Here is an 18,452-nt window from a genome sequence, read left to right as displayed (position 1 = left end):
GTGTGACTTTTTTCAAATCTTTAAGTTGTAGTAATCTTTTTCTTCAATAATAGTTGGTAAAATTTACACTTCTGTCTGAACTTTTTTAAGTTAATGGTGTTAACTGAGCATCAGTCTGAAAACACTTTTCTTTTTGATACTCTGCAGGGTACTCTCAAATACCTTCTGTTTTGAGAAATATTACTAATTCTAGCAGTATTTCCAATTTTAAGTATAGGGAATATCAGTGGAACTGACTATTTTAAAAACTGGAATGAAATTAAGTGCACCTTCTGTACCTAAGTGAACCATACCATGGAATTCACCCCATTGAAGAAGAGTCAGATGAAGCCCTAAAAACCTCTGTAAAGCAGTGCAAGGACTAAATGAACTGCAGAGCCTTGTATGGGCCCTCTGTAATGGAGTGATCTTTTTTTCCCACCCATCAGAGAAATTATTCAAAAGATGCACTGAATTGTATTAGTAGACGCATTGGATTGCTGCATTTTAAAATCCATGTTCTGCTAATTTTGCAATTACTTTCCTTAATATTTTCAGGTGCATTAGCAACTGTTGTCAAGTAATTATGTACTTGCTGAACAAAGTGGCATTTCTAATAGAGATACATGACTCAGGCTGGGGAAATTGCAAAAAAAGACTCAGTTTTGTATTTTGTTAACTATTCACTTTTCTGAACAGTTGTGGCAGGCTTCAAACAACATCACTAAAAAGTATAGTGCTCAAGTGATACTTTATGGAATAGAATTGCAGAGCAAATTCTATGATGTCATTCAAGGAATTCTGGCAGCACAGTGAAGGTCTAGCTAGTGTGTAGTTTTGAGGTAGCGTAAGCTACTCTGCCATAAAAAAAAACATATTTTAAGTTCATTCGACTACGGCAGATTTTCCTGGCACTGGAGTATAATAGTGCAATGAGAAAAATTGGTTTGAGATAGATTTCCTTTTTAATGGAAACCACTTTGCCAGCAGGCTAGAAAACAACTGAAAAGGAGAGTTAGTAGGCACGTAACAAAAAGTTGAAGCACTGCTAAAAATTGTCCATGTGCTTTCATAAGTTAAGTCAGAATAGTCATGGATATTTCTTCTACTACTGGGCAGTTCACATACACAAAAAGATGGAAGGGAATGCTTGGAAAGCTATCCACACAAAGCACTTTTCTCCTTCTGCACAGACATTAAATCCATTTAAAAAAAACCCCACAGAAACACAAAAGCCTGGAACCTTTACACCAGTACACAGCACAAAAAAAGCCTTAAAATTGGCCTGAGTGGCCAGTTGAGTAATCCCCTGCCATAGGAGAACTTAATATCCAGATGATGTAGGGCTGGTGTTGCAGACATTTTGCAGAGTTCAGCTGGCAGGGTCAAATCTTTCAGTTATGTGCCTCCAAATCCCTTCATTTCTTCTACTCTTCCATTTTTGCTCATTTAGGTCAAAGATCTCTCTCAACCTCCCCTGTCCCCCAAGGTCTCTCTCTCACCCCCTAGCATACCTCCATCACTATTCTGTTACTGCCTTTCTCTTCTTTGGCTCTTTCAACTTGCTGCTGTGGCACATATGCCTGATGCAGCTCTTGTAGCATTGTTTCCCTGTATCTCTGAGCAGTATCACTCTGATCCCTCTGTTCACAGAGTTCAGAATGTCCTTGTTAAAGGTATGATGGTATTCTATAGAGATGGTGCAAAACACTGCAACATGTGATATTCATATCAATATATATAATAGTTCTGCAATAGTGTTGCCTAGTACTATAGTTTTTATAAAGGTGATGGTTCATGGAGGTGCCCGTTTAAGGGCAAGATACCTATCCTATTCTTACTTATCTCAGAGCTTGCAGGCTTGGAGCAGTGGTAGCACATTACATATTTGAATGCAGAACATCAAAACTGTATAAAATGGGGTACCTATTTTAAAAAAATGTTTATATTGTGCTTGTTTCCATCCTGATTTGTGTCACCAATGCCAGGTGTCGCACTTCCTATACTTCACTTCACATCTTCCTCCACTTTCTGACTCAGCGCACATCTCAACTCACCCCAACCCTTCTCTCCATTACTCTCTTCCTCCACCATCTCCAGCTCTGTGCATGAAAAATATATACATGTTATATTTCATTTCTCTTTCCCCTTCCAAACTACTGTCTTCCCCTTCTACAAGCCTAAATTTGGGTGATAAGGCCTCAAATAAGAGCCCACAAAATAACCAGTAGCCCCCTTTTCATGTCCCAAAAGTGCTCACTTTTTTGTTCTGGGGGTGGGGGAAAGGAACAATTTACAATTGTACAGTTTGAGTTAAATATCTGATCTGCGAGAAAGGAAAACTTTAGTATATGCTGTGAGAACCAGAAGGATTCATTCAAGCTCTAGTATGAAATAGTAAAGTACAACTCCCTAACATTTAAAAAATGTAATATTGTTTTCTTCAGTAACTATACTAGCTGCGGATTTATGATATATCACTACTTCTAAAAAGGACCTAGTATAACTTTTTTTAAGAATCTCTAGTTGATTATATTTGGATGAGTCTAGATTTTTCTGAAGCTGACACTAGGAATACAAGTTGGGTTAGTGATGTTACATTTTGTAGGCTTTCCCTTAGACTATGAAAATAATTAAGGTGGAGAAAAGTATATGTAGGGAATTATTGTCTAAGGAAACATAATTATGGGAGGGAGAATAAAGAGTACATAAAATAAGAGGTAAACTAAAGATATAGGCAGCTATGTGCCAGGAAGGGCAAAAGGGATCAAATAAGTAATTAATCAGGTTCCAGAATTAAAGGGGGTGATTGGAATATACAGCTGGGAAAAGTATTTAATCAAGAAGATGCTCAGTGTATGGAGATGAGTGAGAAACTGAGGTGGAAGTGATTCAATAGTGAATAAAAAAGATTTTTAAAAGTAGTTTGTTATCTTTCGTTAGTAGTAGGGAAAAGAAGTTGTCATGTAAAAGGTCTGATTGAAGTTCAGAGCTAAATACTTCTCTGGCCTTCCCACTGAGTGGAAGGGTCTGAATGGGAAGAAAAACATAAATAGAATTGTCTCCTGGTCAGAGATGGAAAGTTTTTGGAAACTAACTATGTCTATTTCTGCAGAACCTGCCAGATATTAAAATATTAGTATAACTTCTCAAATATGTGTATCAGGTCAGATGATATGTGTATCAGGTCAGAGGTGGTGGAATCTCCTTCCTTAGAGGTTTTTAAGGTCAGGTTTGACAAAGCCCTGGCTGGGATGATTTAGTTGGGTTTGGTCCTGCTTTGAGCAGGGGGTTGGACTAGATGACCTCCTGAGGTCCCTTCCAACCCTGAGATTCTATGATTCTATTCTATGATTCACTTATCTAAACTGTGAATAGCCATGTGATCTCCTCATCCTCCTTCCTTCCCTATTCCCTCTTTAATAGGTGTTATCCTGGTCACATCAAAAATCTCTCATTTGTTCTATAAAGCATCCAGAACACTTTTGGGGGCTATGTAAACAAAAATAATAAACAATTGACCAAAGGGGCCTCCTTCCTGATTCTGAAAGCTAAAATTTTGCTTATTTTTACCATCTTGGAAAATCGTAACGTATGCATCTTACCCATAAATACACACACAACATGCAAGCAATCTATACAAAGAAAAGTTCCATTTACACACTTATGAAAAATTTAACTAAAACAATTGTTTTCTACCTTCTTGGTCAGCTCTGATCAACTTTTCTTCCTTATTCATTTTCTTGCTTGTTCTAGCCTATTTTCTTGCTTATTCATTTTCTACTGAAAGAACTGCTAAGTCCTCTCAATAACTCTCATTCCTTTTTTCTTAGCTAGTAGACCTTTAGTTAGTTTACTATAGAATTGGCTACCAGAGTTGTCTTTGGTGCACAATTTAAGGTACTAGTTGATCTGAGGTAAGAGATTGGTCTCTTGGGGCTGGGAGCAACCTGAATGTGGGGTGATTTTTGTTGTAAATGACTATTTAACACAAAGTCTGGTTTGTCTGGGTGGCAAATAGACTCAAGAGTCTAAGGGGACTGTCTGTGACTCTATGATAAGACTGGGATAGAGATCCATGAGTTCACATTTGTTACTGGCTTTGTGAAATCTAATTATAGAAGATACCTCCAGTTTAGGGTGTCTGCCATGTTTTCTGATAGTCTGCTCTGAGGTAGGCACTCACAGTGGTGAGCCACTCCAGACACTCCCCTTACACTCCCCTTTCAGCCTATGCAGGCTCTGCTGTTCCTCTTCAGGCAAGGACAAGGCATGCTCCAACCTCTGAGCATCCCCCTTTGGGTTTCCAGTTCCTAGTCCACTGGATGCTCACAGAATTTACAAATATGCTACTGCCAAAGGACTAGTACACACCAGTTTACCAATTTCGCCTCAGAGTAACCACTCACTGAGCACACCAGTACTTAGATATGTTGATAGTGAGAACAAATATAACTTTGTTGAATAAAGAAGAGAGACTAGAGAAGAACCAGGCAGAGTTAATGGAAACTTTGGGTTACATATAAAAAGCAATTATTCTATACCTACTTGACTTTAGACTTAACTAACAAGAAACTTTCCTGCTCTACTAAAGTTTAGCTCACCCAAAGTCTTTTTCCCAGTGATTAACCACCAGAGTGGCTGTGATCTCTGTTCATAAGATAAGCACACTGGCAGCTTCTCCCCTAGGTGAAGGATACTGGGTACACCCCTGTACCCCTACATATTCAATCAATCCATTGTCTTTACTCATAAACAAGACACACACCTCACCATCCCTGTCCCCATCTGCTGGTTGTTGTCCCCCCACTCCCACCCCAGTAGACTTCTTTCCTGTAGATTTGGCTCCATATACAAATAGACTCACATTGTAAGCAGGGGCGGCTCTAGGAATTCGGCCGCCCCAAGCACGCAGGGGGCGTGCTGCCGGTCCCGCGGCTCCGGGGGACCTCTTCCAGACACGCCTGCGGAGGGCGCGCTGGGAGGGCGGCAGGCAGCTTCGGCGGACCTTCTGCAGTCATGCCTGCGGGAGGTCCACCCGAGCCGTGGGACCAGCGAACCCTCCACAGTCGTGCCTGCGGGAGGTCCGCTGGTCCCACGGCTCCAGTGGACCTCCCGTAGGCATGACTGCGGAAGGTCGCCGGAGCCGCCTGCTGCCCTGCCGGCAAAATGCCGCCCCAAGCGCGCGCTTGGCGTGCTGGGGTCTACAGCCGGCCCTCATTGTAAGATACATGCTACACAATGGCCAGCCATGGAGATAGGTGTCTCCTACCCCTTGCCTGAACAGAACCTCTTTATCCCCTTCCGGTGACTAGTCTTAACTTACATACTTTAATGACATAGTTTTTAGTATAGATGAATAGCTCCTTAAATAAATATAATCCAGCCATACATCTCACAGTGATCAGTACAACCAGTGCATTACTGGCTATTCGCAGAGATCTCACATGCCACCCTTTGACACCCTATTATGTAGATATCAGACCCAAGGTATACCTGTAAATGCCTATGCATCCCTTATGCCCTCTGCCAGTTGGTATAAGGGATTCCCTATGTTACACTCACCCAGAGATTTTGCATTACACAAATAGATGTGAAAGAATCTATGAAAGATTTCCTTCCCCAGAGGAGAACACCAACGATTCTTGTATCTCTAAGGCATTGGAACAGACTATTTTGTTTATCTAAATGATCTGAGTCTTTACAGTGTTTGAGCTCAGAATAAAAGTGTCAGACTGGAAGGGAAAAGATACTGGGCAAATCAAGTGCCATTCAGTTGTTTGGGGGAAAGCAAAAGAGTTCTACTATACCAGTTTTTATGGCGTGCACAGGGCTGACTAGCTATGCATAGGAGAGGTGGGATCATGGCCATACTCCTGCATGTATATAGACACTTGCCCTGATATGTATCAATAGGAGAGATGGAAGAGCATGGAAAAACATGAAATGTGACCAGGTCAAAGATGCAGGCAAAGGTTGTGATAAAGTGCCTTGAAAACAAGGATAAAAAATATTGATATTATGTACCATGCAATTGGGAGTCAGTGAAGTGACTTAGAAGGGATGGTGTGATGGAGGCAATGGACAGAAAAGATGATTTTGGGTGAAGCATTATGAAAAGACTAAACACGAAGAAGGTTGAGGAGATGAAAAGAGGAGATGGCCGAGATAATAGGCAAGACAATTTTCTACAAATTGCAGAACTTCTCAAATAGATAACCAAAAGATGTGTACAGTGCCTAACAGGGTAAAGAATTAGAGAGATAATAGGCTCCACTTCATTGATCATTAAACAAACATGAAAATCTGGAAAGGTCCTTAAGTTTTTCTTAAACACATTTTAAACATACAACTCAGAGTCAACCTGTGGAATTGTTTGTCAGAGGATGTTGTGAATGCCAAGACTATGACAGAATTCTGGCATATTGGATAGTCATCCTAGTACCCGGGCCTATTCCCATGTTTTGGACAAAGTGTTTGTTGTTAAATGTAAAGTTGTTATGGGTAAGGATGAAATGGTGTAGCCTGATTTGGGGAGGGTTAGTAGGGACAGTGGAATTTATCCACTTAATTTAGTTGTATTTAATAATTAATTTTCTAATTAATTAATAATATTAGTAATAATTGATAGATATTAATAATATGGGTATGGCTCGCCAATATGTGTGATCAGAAGATAAAAGTTCGTCTTGAATCAGGCTTCACAGAATTTAATACAAGGAGATTGGGGTATAACAGGAATTTAGACAGGGACAGAGTTTAGTCAAACAAGACCTTTTATTTAAAATCAATAAAACAAGAAGTAAATGTAAAATGTTAAAAGCAGTATGAAATTACAAAGTTACAAAATATCACAGTTCTTCAAGAGATATGATATGATATTACACAGTTCTAAATGCACTCTGCAGCAATAGCACTCAGAAGATTTCACACCTTTGCTAGAGGAAGTTACCAAGAGACTGGCTATGATTTAAACCCTTCTTAGCATAGATGCTTTAGAGGTGAAGTAGAAATTAAGAATTATTTCATACTTACAGCTGTGAAAGGACAGAACACTACGACTTATCAGTAGTTGACAGCTTTCGTAGGTGTAGGCAGGGTGAGGCGATGGAGAATAGAAGGATGGGTGTATCGCCTGCCTAATGGTGGATTATCACACCTTTTATAGGGAGAAATCCTTCCTCCTATGCCCAAATTTGTCTTTCCCCCATGGAAAGGTGAGGGTACCTGTTTTCATTGGCTGACCTTTTGTGTGCGTACTAATGACAGCTATATAGTAGCTTGCGGGTGTACGTGTTACATTTGTGGGCAGAAAAACTCTCCTTTTGCACCTAACTAGGTGAAAGGTTAGCAGATATTCGAAAAGTCCCTAGACAATTTGCGTAGGTTTGTCTCCTATTATTACTTTTCTGAGTAAGGGTCTTAAAGGTTGCTTTCAGCATCACAGAGGAAATAGGCCAGGATGTCTGGTCTAGAAGTTTCTAGGTATCTTCATTACAGCTTATTGCAAATTCTATTAATCTATGCAGCCTACACACTTTTATCAAAAAGACATTTTATACAGACCAACAGATTAATCCTCAGGGCTACAATGGATGATTTTGGCATTGTACTTGGGGGGGTGGATTTCTGAGTGTTGTTCATTGTCTTGTAGATATTTGAAGCAGGTAGTAATGCTATCATGGTGAGGAACATTGGTGTATAGGAAGGAACATACATTGTGGCAAGGATGGTGTTTGAAGGTGGTTTCTGTGAGTTCTGATATTTCTTTTGCAAGAATACAGTGGCCAGATATAATGGGTCTGCATGGTTTCCCTTGTTTGTGTATTTTAGGAAACATGTAAAATGTCCTTTGTCCTATGACTGCAGAGGTGTTAAATGCCCACTTCATTTTAAGTGGTTTCCTAGGACATGTGCCCGAGACAGGTCAGTCCTTGCTTACAGACAGCCTCCAAACCTGAAGCAAATATTCCTCAGCAACCACACACCACACAACAAAAACACTAACCCAGGAACCTATCCTTGCAACAAAGCCCGTTGCCAACTCTGTCCACATATCTATTCAGGGGATACCATCACAGGGCCTAATCGCATCAGCCATGCCATCAGGGGCTCATTCACCTGCACATCTACCAATGTGATATATGCCATCATGTGCCAGAAATGCCCCTTTGCCATGTACATTGGCCAAAACCGGACAGTCTCTACATAAAAGAATAAAGAGACACAAATCAGACGTCCAGAATTATAACATTCAAAAAACAGTTGAAGAACACTTCAGTCTCCCTGGCCACTCGATTACAGACCTAAAAGTCACAATATTACAGCACAAAAACGTCAAAAACAGACTCCAATGAGACACTGCTGAATTGGAATTAATTTGCAAATTGGACACCATCAAATTAGGCTTGAATAAAGACTGGGAGTGGATGGGCCATTACACAAAGTACAATTATTTCCCCATGCTTATTCCCCCCTCCCCCGCCACATAGTTCCTTACATCTCCTTATCAATTGCTGGAAATGCGCCATTTTCATTACCACTACAAACAGTTCTTTTTCTCTTCTGCTGATAATAGCTCACCTTAACTGATCACTCTCATTAGTGTGTGTATGGTAACACCCATTGTTTCATGTTCTCTGTGCATATATATCTTCCTACTGCATTTTCCACTACATGCATCCGATAAGTGGGCTGTAGTCCACGAAAGCTTATGCTCAAATAAATTTGTTAATCTCTAAGGTGCCACAAGTACTCCTCTTCTTTTTGTGGATACAGACTAACACTGCTGCTACTCTGAAACCTGTTTCACCTTGGACACTCTTGTTACCTTCCCCGACCTGAGGAAGAGCTCTGTGAATCTCAAAAGTTTGTACTTCCACCAACAGAAGTTGGTCTAGTAAAAGCTATTACCTCACCTACCCTGTTTTTCTCATATCTTGGGACCAATATAGCTACATCACTGCAAACAATTGACACACATGTCAGTTTCAGCACAGCTATTCCATAGCAGCCATGAAACTGACAAGAATGTGAGTTTTATATCAGCACTTCCCAGGGTCTGTACCTCTGGGGGAGTCACACTATTTGCACTGCCTCAGAGTCAGGGAAGCCCAGGCCTGGGGCAATCCACAGGCCAGGGCTTTCAAGCCTGCTAGGTTCCCAGTTCCACAACAGAAAAAAGAAAACCTGACTATAATGGAACAGTGTAACTGAGTATTTCAAAAGTGCTGTCATATATCCCAATAAGGGAATTTGACTACAGTGAAATAAACTAAGGCTCCAACATGTTCTGCATTAGCAGGCCACTCCACCCAAAAGCACCCAAGTAATGTAGAATCCTATCTCCCATAGCAAAACAGTCATTAACTTGCAATGGGAATTAGGATTCTAAATTGCTTATTACTTTTGAAATTTTTACCAAAAATGGAAAAATAGAGAAAAATTGTTCCCCTTGAATTTTTCAGTTACATAGTAATCCTAGGTGTTGCTTTAAAAAAATATCAATTGAAAACTAAATTATGAGACATATAAGTGATTTTTAGCAAGTGTCTTTCAAAATGCCCTTCTGACTATAATCCTGGAGTATGGCTTGGAAATGAAAAGGAGAAACTTGCTGAATGACAGATTATTTTTACATTAAAATGTTACTTTTAATATTAAATGAAACAGCCATCAGGAGACTTGAGACCATAGAGATGAGAGTTCTTTGGAAGATGGCAGGTGTAAAGTGGAATAATTTTCAGACAAATGAAGAGAGTTAGAAGGAGAGTAGGACATAAAATCAAGGTATGGGATTGGCTGCAATTGAAGAGATTGAAATGATGGGAATACTATAGAAGACAAACAGATGATGGAATACCAAAAATAAATAAATAATGAAAACATAACCCAGATCAGTTTGACCTAGAGATGGACCATCAACTAGATGGTGGGACATCATATGCAGGAACATGACCATGACGGGCTTAATGGAGGAACAAGTCATGGACAGAAATGAATGATGAAGCTGTTCCACTCCTGGTGTCTGTAGAGATGTTTTAGCATAAGAAGAATATTATTAGTAAATACTTACAATACGTATTTCACTCTCAACAAAAAGAAAATAGTGTTTCTTAACAAATTTGACATTTTTAGAATTTTTTTTGTTCTTTAAATAGTAGGAAGAAATGTTACCTCTGGCCCAGTTTCCATTTAAAAAAAAAAGCAAAAATATGTTCTGGCATTTTTTATAGATTTGAAAGTAGGAGTAAATAGTCCAATGGTTAAAGAACTAGGTGCCAGCTGGATATGGAGTTAATCAATGAGTTATTTGGTAAATATGAAACCCTCCACATCATCTTAACACCCATGCCCAATGGTATTTCCGGACTTTATGAATCTGGCAGTTCAACAATTTGTCAGTTGTCCCAGACACATTCTCATTACTAAATTTATATCACTGAGATATTTAAAATGGCAGTTTTAAATATTCAGGTTCATTACATTAATTATTTTGTCTGGTTTTTTTATATTCATAATTTATAGATGCCCCAATTCAAATATCAACAGAAATGATTACTTGTGATAATTTTATTGATATGTTTTCTGGAGTTAGGAATTCTATTAGTGAGATACAATTATATGCTTTTCAGGAATGATTTAGGAAAAAAATGCCACTTACTAAAGAGCTGTTTCAGTGATACTTTTTACTAGTAGCTGTTTCAGTGATACTTTTAATAAGGCATGCTAAATAATGCATGCTCATGGTTCATTTAGAACTGTTTAAAGCTGCAATTTTCTTTAATTGATAAGCCTTACATAATGTGACTGGAAATGACAATATATCACTTGAAGGTGCTTTATGAAATGTCAGTCAAGTTTTTTAATTGAATCTATTCTGTTGCTAGTGATGTAGGGGGTAAGGAAAAGACTTGGAGTGACATAGCAGGAAAAAACAGGTTGTGTTTTTATAGCTGACTATGAATTCTGTAATATTTAAAACACAGCTGTGTTTTTATCAGCTATTTTACAGCAGTAACATAGTAAAATGAATCCTAAATGATCTGTCAAATCAGGACCATGCAGTGTGAAGTAAAATTGAATGGAACAGCCTTGGTAATCTGAATCCAGGTTTTAAATTAAGTTTTAAAGGGTTAGACTGAATTGGTTTAACTGCTGTTTATTTTATGTGCTGTGCGATAAGCAAATAAGAACAAACTCTCACTTGAGTGATTGCAGTTTGTTTATTTATTATTTTGTTTAAAGATACATGACAGTATAAAGCACTGTGGGGGAGCCAACCCCCCCTCAACTTAATTGCTATAAATTGCTGATTGTTAGATCCAGCAAAATTACTATATGTTACCTAACCAACAAAGGCAAAAAAATCCTCTGCTTAGCCTACTCCCTGTTCTTAAATTTCCCTCCTATGCCTGCTTAGCAGGTGATATATTCTACTTGTAGAGCACTTCATTTTGTATACTGTACTGCTATGGAAGTGCCACGTTTGCTCTATAGCTAAAACAGAGTTGAGGTTAACATTTAAAGCAGGGATTATACTACCTTGTTGGGTAAGGAAAAGCTAGTCAAAATGCTTAATTATATTTAGTGAGTTCTTTTTTTCCCCCAAAATTTTCCTTGAACATTTTCATTTTCGTCAAAAAACTATTTCTGGTTGAAAATGTGTCAGATTTTTCACTGCCTCTAATATAAAGTGTGTGTGTGTGTGTGTACATGCATGTGTATATGTTCTAGGAAGTTGAACCCATTTGAGTTGGCACCTCTTTGAAATTATTTTGGGAAATCTAACCTCTAGCAAAGAAGTACTTGAAGTCTGAGGCTTTGCGAACGCTAAAATAACATTGTTGTAGTTACACAAGTGCACACTCTTAATGTAGCCATGTTGCGTATGTTCAAAGTCGAGTATAAATGACAGCTCAAACCTGGAACATACTAAATTAAGTTACAACAGTGTGAGCCCTGCTTTGACTCAGCATAGATCGTCTATGCTAGGGATTGCGCAAAATCTCTAAAATCAGTGTCCCTGGCTATTTTGAACCTGTGCCCTTCCCATTTCTAAACTGTGCTCATTGGCTCCAGGGTTCTTAATACAGGGGGTTGTTGTTAGTCTGCACTACTGTGTCCCCCACTAAGCAGATTTGCTGCCAATGGTGATAGACAGCCTGGGTTCCATGGGCTTTCGCTAGCAGGGCACAGTGTGTGGACTCAGTCTACTATAGGGCTGCCCAGAGGATTCAGGGGGCCTGGGGCAAAGCAATTTTGGGGGCCCCTTTCATAAAAAAAATTGCAATACTATATTCTCATGAGGGCCCCTGCAGGGCCCAGGCAAATTGCCCCACTTGCTCCCGCACCACGGGTGGCACTGGGAAAAATAAACCTTCCGCATCTTGGCACAAACCCAGTTTTAAGAAAACTTCTTTACAAGGTGTCACTGGTTCTCAGCATCAGCTAGTGCTAAAAGGCACTAAAGCTCATTAAAAGGGTTGGACAAATATTTTCATTCAAAACTTCTTTTGGATCGAAAACTAGGGGTTTTTAAAAAGCAGAAAAAAATCACGGACAATGTCTGCTTTCCTTCAAAATTTGTTGTGGTTTTTTTTTAATTGAAAAGCTGAAATTAGTCTGCCAAAACCTGAATATGGTTTGGGGTTTCAGAAGTCTGTGGCCAAATATTTGCTGCTTGCTGTTTAAAGAAACAATAAAAAAATTCTGCTTAAAAAAAATCCAAAACTTTTGAACCACCAGCTTGTGACCAAACACCTGAGCCAATCCAGTCAGAGATTTTTCCAGATTTCTGATACTCTGCTGGCTTCCTTGACTCATATCTGTCTCCATAACTTTCGGTTCATTTAGCTTAGAACATAAGAACAGCCATACTGGGTCAAACCAAAGGTCCATCCAGCCCAGTATCCTGTCTACCAACAATGGCCAATGCCAAGTGCCCCAGAGGAAGTAAACCTAACAGGTAATGATCAAGTGATCTCTCTCCTGCCATCCATTTCCACCCTCTGACAAACAGAGGCTAGGGACACCATTCCTTACCCATCCTGGCTAATAGCCATTAATGGACTTAACCTCCATGCATTTACCTGCTTCCTAGAGACTGGCTCCATGGGGTCCCTCACAAACTGGAGAGGGTTACTGACTGTGGGTTTGTCTTTAGTATAGCTTAAGCACATACTCCACGAACTGAGCATTTGAGCTTGTTCCAGAATCTGGGATGAGCCTATGTTGTGAAAACTGAAATGCTCAAAATAGCACATGCATGTGAATGGACACAGGGTGCTAAAATTAAATTAACCCAGGGGTTCTCAAACTGGGAGTTGGGACCCCTCAGGGGGGTCACAAGATTATTACTGGGGGTCACGAGCTGTCAGCCTCCACCTCAAACCCCGCTTTGCCTCCAGCATTTATAATAGTGTTAAATATATTAAAAAAGTGTTTTCCATTTATAAGGGGGTTGGGGGTTTGCACTCAGAGGTTTGCTATGTGAAAGGGGTCACCAGGACAAAAGTTTGAGAACCACTGAATTAACCCCTCTGAAGCCTCAGGGAATGCAGGGGAGGGGGGGGGGTCTCCCTTGGTAGGGTTGGGAAGGAGGTAGGTGGTGTAGGATATTGCTCTTCTTATGTGATCCCTCCCCCAGTGGCTAATTTTAAATGAAGCTACCTTCCCCTGACATGAATCTCCCTATGGACTATAATTTGGCATTTGAGAAGTGAAAGGGATGGTAGCCCTAATGGAAAAGCTAACAGCTTGCCTCTTCTGCAAGCCTCAAACTGCTGAATGAGCTTTAGGGTAGTGAAGGCTGTGCCTCCCAAACAGCCTGGCCCTGTCCCCTATCTGATCCCCAACCACTTCCTGCCCCCCAACTGCCCACCCCCCTCAGAATCCCTGACCCATCCTGCTCCTTGCCCCCTCACCATCCCACAGAGACCCCCCCACCACCACCCCAGGTCCCCACCCCTGGTCCCTGTCCCCTGAGTGCCCCGACCCCTATCCACCCTGCCACTGAGTAATGACAGACCCCCGGAATGCCCACAATCCAACCCCCCTGTTCCCTGTCCCCTGACTTCCCCCCCAACCTCTGCCCCCTCCCTGTCCCCTGACTGTCCCCGGGACTCCCTGCCCCTTATCCAACCCCCCAGCCCCGGCCTCTTACCCCCGGGTCCCCCTATTACGCGTCGCATCCAAGAGCGTCCCTGAATAGCGGTGCAGCTTGCCTCCGGCGGGGCCTGAGCTCCTCCCCTCTCAGAGCCTCATGGTAAGGGGGCAGGGCTGCGAGCTCCAGCGGGGCCTGAGCTCGCAGCCCTGTCCCCTTACCACATGGGTCTGAGCGGTGCTGAGCTCAGGCCCCGCCAGAGACACACTGCAGCTATTCAGGGAAGCTCCTGGATGTGCTGAGGCTCTGGGAGAGGGGCGGGGGCGGGCCGGGAGCCTCAGCAATTCTCTTGGGGGCTCCTGCGGAGCCCGGGGCCTGGGGCAAATTGCCCCACTTGCCCCCCCCCGGGCGGCCCTGGTCCACTAAACGGAATCCCCCCGCAAGTGATCAGTTATGCTATTAATTGACAAAGAAGGGATCCTTGGGACCAGGACTATTTGGTCTAGAGCAGTGGTTCCCAAGAATGTTCCACCGCTTGTGCAGGGAAAGCCCCTGGTGGGCCGGGCCAGTTTGTTTACCTGCCACCTCAGCAGGTTCAGCTGATCGCGGCTCCCAATGGCTGCAATTCACAGCTCCAGGCCAATGGGAACTGCTGGAAGCAGCGCAGGCCGAGGGAAGTACTGGCTGCCGCTTCCAGCAGCTCCCATTGGCCTGGAGCAGCGATCCACGATCGGCCAAACCTGCAGACGCGGCAGGTAAACAAAATGTCCCGGCCCGCCAGGGGCTTTCCAACTCATAACAAGAAACCCAAAGAAACAAACGACAAGAATAAAAAAGACTGTCAGAATCTGGCATCCCTCAGATTTATTTTTTTTAAATGATTCAGTCCAACCCTGACATTGGTGCTGACCCCAGTGGAAATCAATATCTCTATATTAGTTTGTGTGCTGAAGTATTGGCACAAAATTTGTCAAGTTAGTTGTTTTCTCTACTGGATTAGAAGATAATATGAAGTGAAGTATTTGAAATTTACAGGGACCTCATCCATTTGAAATCTAGTGAATTAAAATAGGTCCAGGTACTACCGTTTTACCTGACCCCGACTTCCCTGTCTCATTTCTTGTGGATTTTGACACTTTAAAATGTAGTTTATTGTCACTACTGCTTTAAATTGACTGACTAACTCTACTTGGGAAATAATGAAACTGAGTATACACTAAGTGCTCTAAAATGCACAAGTAAACAAATTAGAAAAAAATTAGTGATTTCCCACTGATCAAATCTTTTCAGTTAGCTGTTGTTTCTTTTTTGCTTAAAAGCAGGCACACTTATTTCAGGAAAGATTTAGAGGTTGATAATGTCCCTTTCAGTTATGAAAATGTCATACGAGTTACACATACTATATAGAAAGACTTATAGGTTTGGATACTTACAAGTTTGTTCTCTACATTATTTAAAAAAATGCACATTTAAAGTTACAAATTATAGTATAGGAAACATTATAAATATGGTCTGATTGCTCAGAAAAACAGGGAAGTTTTATTAGCGTGAATCAGTTTTGGTTTCTACAAAAGAAGATTTAGAAGGAAGATTGCAAGCTACTCTCTGGAGCTTGTGTATGTATACTAAATTTATTGGGGAGGGGGAAATCTAATCTGTACAGGAATTTCCAGTCCATATGATAGCCTTTGCTACACACCATTTTATAAAGTTCTTCATTTTTAAATTCAAAGGCTACTTGGTATATAGCAAAAATAGCAAAATAGCCTGCTTGAATCCTTTCAATGATTTCTTCGCCTTTTCCTCATCACATTCATATTCCTTGTTTTAATCGTCAAGGATCTACCCCGCTTTGCTTCTACGTATCTCTCAAGCCATTTCTTTTCTTTCAGTCCCTCTCTGGCTAGTCCTAGCTCCTAGCTTCTCCCTTTCTCCCACTTCTGTCTGTTTATCTCATAACAGCATCCCTTTGCTCATGCTTCAAGTGAGTTCATTCTCTTTCTTCAAATCTTTCATGGAAGTTTACTCCCACTGCCTAGTCTTTTACCTTTGTTCTCCTACAACTCTTCTCCCACTCTTGTATCTGCCCTTTAATTATTTCTGCAATATGTATCCTAATTATATTGTAGGTCCCTTGGGGCAGGGGCCTTCTCAACCTATTTGTTTTTAAAACTTCATATACACCTAAGAGGCTATGTAAAGAAGGATAATAAAATGAGTAAAAATACCCAGTGCTGGGTGCTATACTGACTCTATGTTCATACTGGATTCAACTATGCCAGGGCTATCTCTGACCAGAAAAGACTCAAAGGGGACAGACCGGACCAGAGAATCTGGCTCACAACTGTTAATTTACAAACATATATACATATTTTTTTTACATTTTCTTAAATGTGGTGCATTTTTCCAGTAGTGTATACTAGTGATCAATTTTCCATGGTAATTAAAATTATTGCTGTTTTGTTTGCTAAGATAACCTCACTTCATTAGAAATTGTTGTTGTATTCATCAGCTGAAGGTGCTTGTGGAGGAACTCTACGTGGGACAAGCGGAACTATTTCAAGCCCTCATTTCCCTTCGGAATATGAAAATAATGCTGACTGTACGTGGACAATTCTGGCTGAACCAGGAGATACTATTGCTCTGGTCTTTACAGATTTCCAGTTAGAGGAAGGATATGATTTCTTAGAGATCAGTGGAACTGAAGCACCATCAATTTGGTAAGTCCAGAGATGGGACAATCATCCCATTTTCTATATTCTTGTTTGATGGTGAGTAATTCTTTAGGACAATTGATTATTGTGTTTTGTTTGTATTGTTGTTGAGCCTTTTGTTGTAAATCTCTCTTCAGGCCTCTAGATCATCCACAAATGAAAGCATTATGATTTGGGCTTTATCTGTCTACCCATCCTTCAATCCCACCTTCCTCACTCCAAAAAGGAATTGCATTGGTAGAATACATACTCTTTGGGTTTCATACACAGGATTGTTTGTTTGAACTTTGACAATCAGAATATTTCCAACTATTACACCAAAACTAGTTTTTCACACTTTGATACCCAAATAACAAAAATACAGTGGAAGAAATCCTGGACCCATTTAAGTCAATGGGAGTTTTGCTATTAACTTAAAAGGGACCAGAGTCTCACCCATTGATTTTAAGTGATATTGGAGTGATTCTGATTCACTTGCACCATAATAAATCAGACATACTTCCTTTCAGGTGAACTGTGGTGAGAGATTAGAATCAGGTCCTTATTTTGTTCAGTAGCAAACAAATTTGGTTAATTGCCTATGTCAGTGGGACAACTATGTATTATTTCACATCTATTGTGTCTTTGGCTCTTTACACAACAAACATAATATGAAGGAACTGCATTTAGTGGGATCCAAATAACAGCGTTTAGTAACTAAATGCAGTTTTGACTTCTCCCTTTCCTCTGTTCTACTCAGAGTCTGCCTGGCTCCTCTGAACTGCTCTACTTTGTGTTATAATAACTAATGAGCACCATTATTAATACTGCAAAAAGAGTATTTTTTTTCTAGCAAGTGAAAGACAGTTCTTATTTTGTTTATATAGCAATTTGGAATTTATGGCAATTAATTCATTGCAGAACATTGCACGGCTGTTCCATTAGCATTTCTCTGAAGTCTAAATGCCCAGGGTCAAACTTTGTCTATCAGGAAAGAGTCTGTGATGGTTAATATGTGTGTGTGTTTCTTGTTCTTGAGTATAACCAAGAGAAAACATAAGTACCCGGTAAAAGTTTTTTGACTAAAAGTATTGCAGACTGCAGAAAGTATACTATGCAAATACAATCTTTAGCATGTTTAAAGGAGTTACTGTCTCTCTCTCATGCTTGCACTTCTAAACAGAAAACTTACTTTAGTTCTTGACTAATCGAAATACAGCCTTTAAGGACCAGGAGTTCAAAACCAGAAGATGAAGGTTTACCTGCAATTCTGGGGATGCACATGAAAACTAGTTAATTTTATGTCCAACTGGCTAATAGGATATATACTGAGCTATTTGCACTTTCATTCTCCCAAACTTTAGGGCTGTTGTAGTGAATGCACACACAAATATCACATTTTCCCATGTGCAGATGGTCTGGCGTCTTTTGAAAATTTAGCCATAAAAGTCCCACCCCCCATAAAATGCTGTTTTTCATAGATGAACCCATGAGATCTCCTTGTGAGCAAGAGGCTGAACAGAGAGTATTAGAAATCTAGCCAGCACCAATTTTATTATTGGTAAGAGGAATCTCTCAACTGAACTGGTTTTCCTGATTTGCTTGATTCAGACCTATTTATTACGCTAAAATATCTGATAAGTAAACAAGAGAGTTCTAGTATGCCATCGTAGAGC

General features: G+C 40.5%; 1 protein-coding gene across 1 annotated transcript in view; it reads left to right on the top strand.

Moving 5' to 3' along the window:
- The window catches only part of CSMD1 (CUB and Sushi multiple domains 1), a 1,651,174-nt gene that overhangs the window by 568,541 nt on the left and 1,064,181 nt on the right, over window positions 1–18,452 (top strand). Inside the window, exon 6 of the mRNA XM_045010124.1 lies at window positions 16,596–16,803. Coding sequence (XP_044866059.1) covers window positions 16,596–16,803 — 208 coding nt within the window. The remainder of the gene's footprint in view (window positions 1–16,595; window positions 16,804–18,452) is intronic.

Source organism: Mauremys mutica, chromosome 3, assembly GCF_020497125.1.
Source record: "Mauremys mutica isolate MM-2020 ecotype Southern chromosome 3, ASM2049712v1, whole genome shotgun sequence".
Taxonomy (NCBI): Eukaryota; Metazoa; Chordata; order Testudines; family Geoemydidae; genus Mauremys; species Mauremys mutica.
This window is presented reverse-complemented; position numbering and strand designations above follow the sequence as displayed.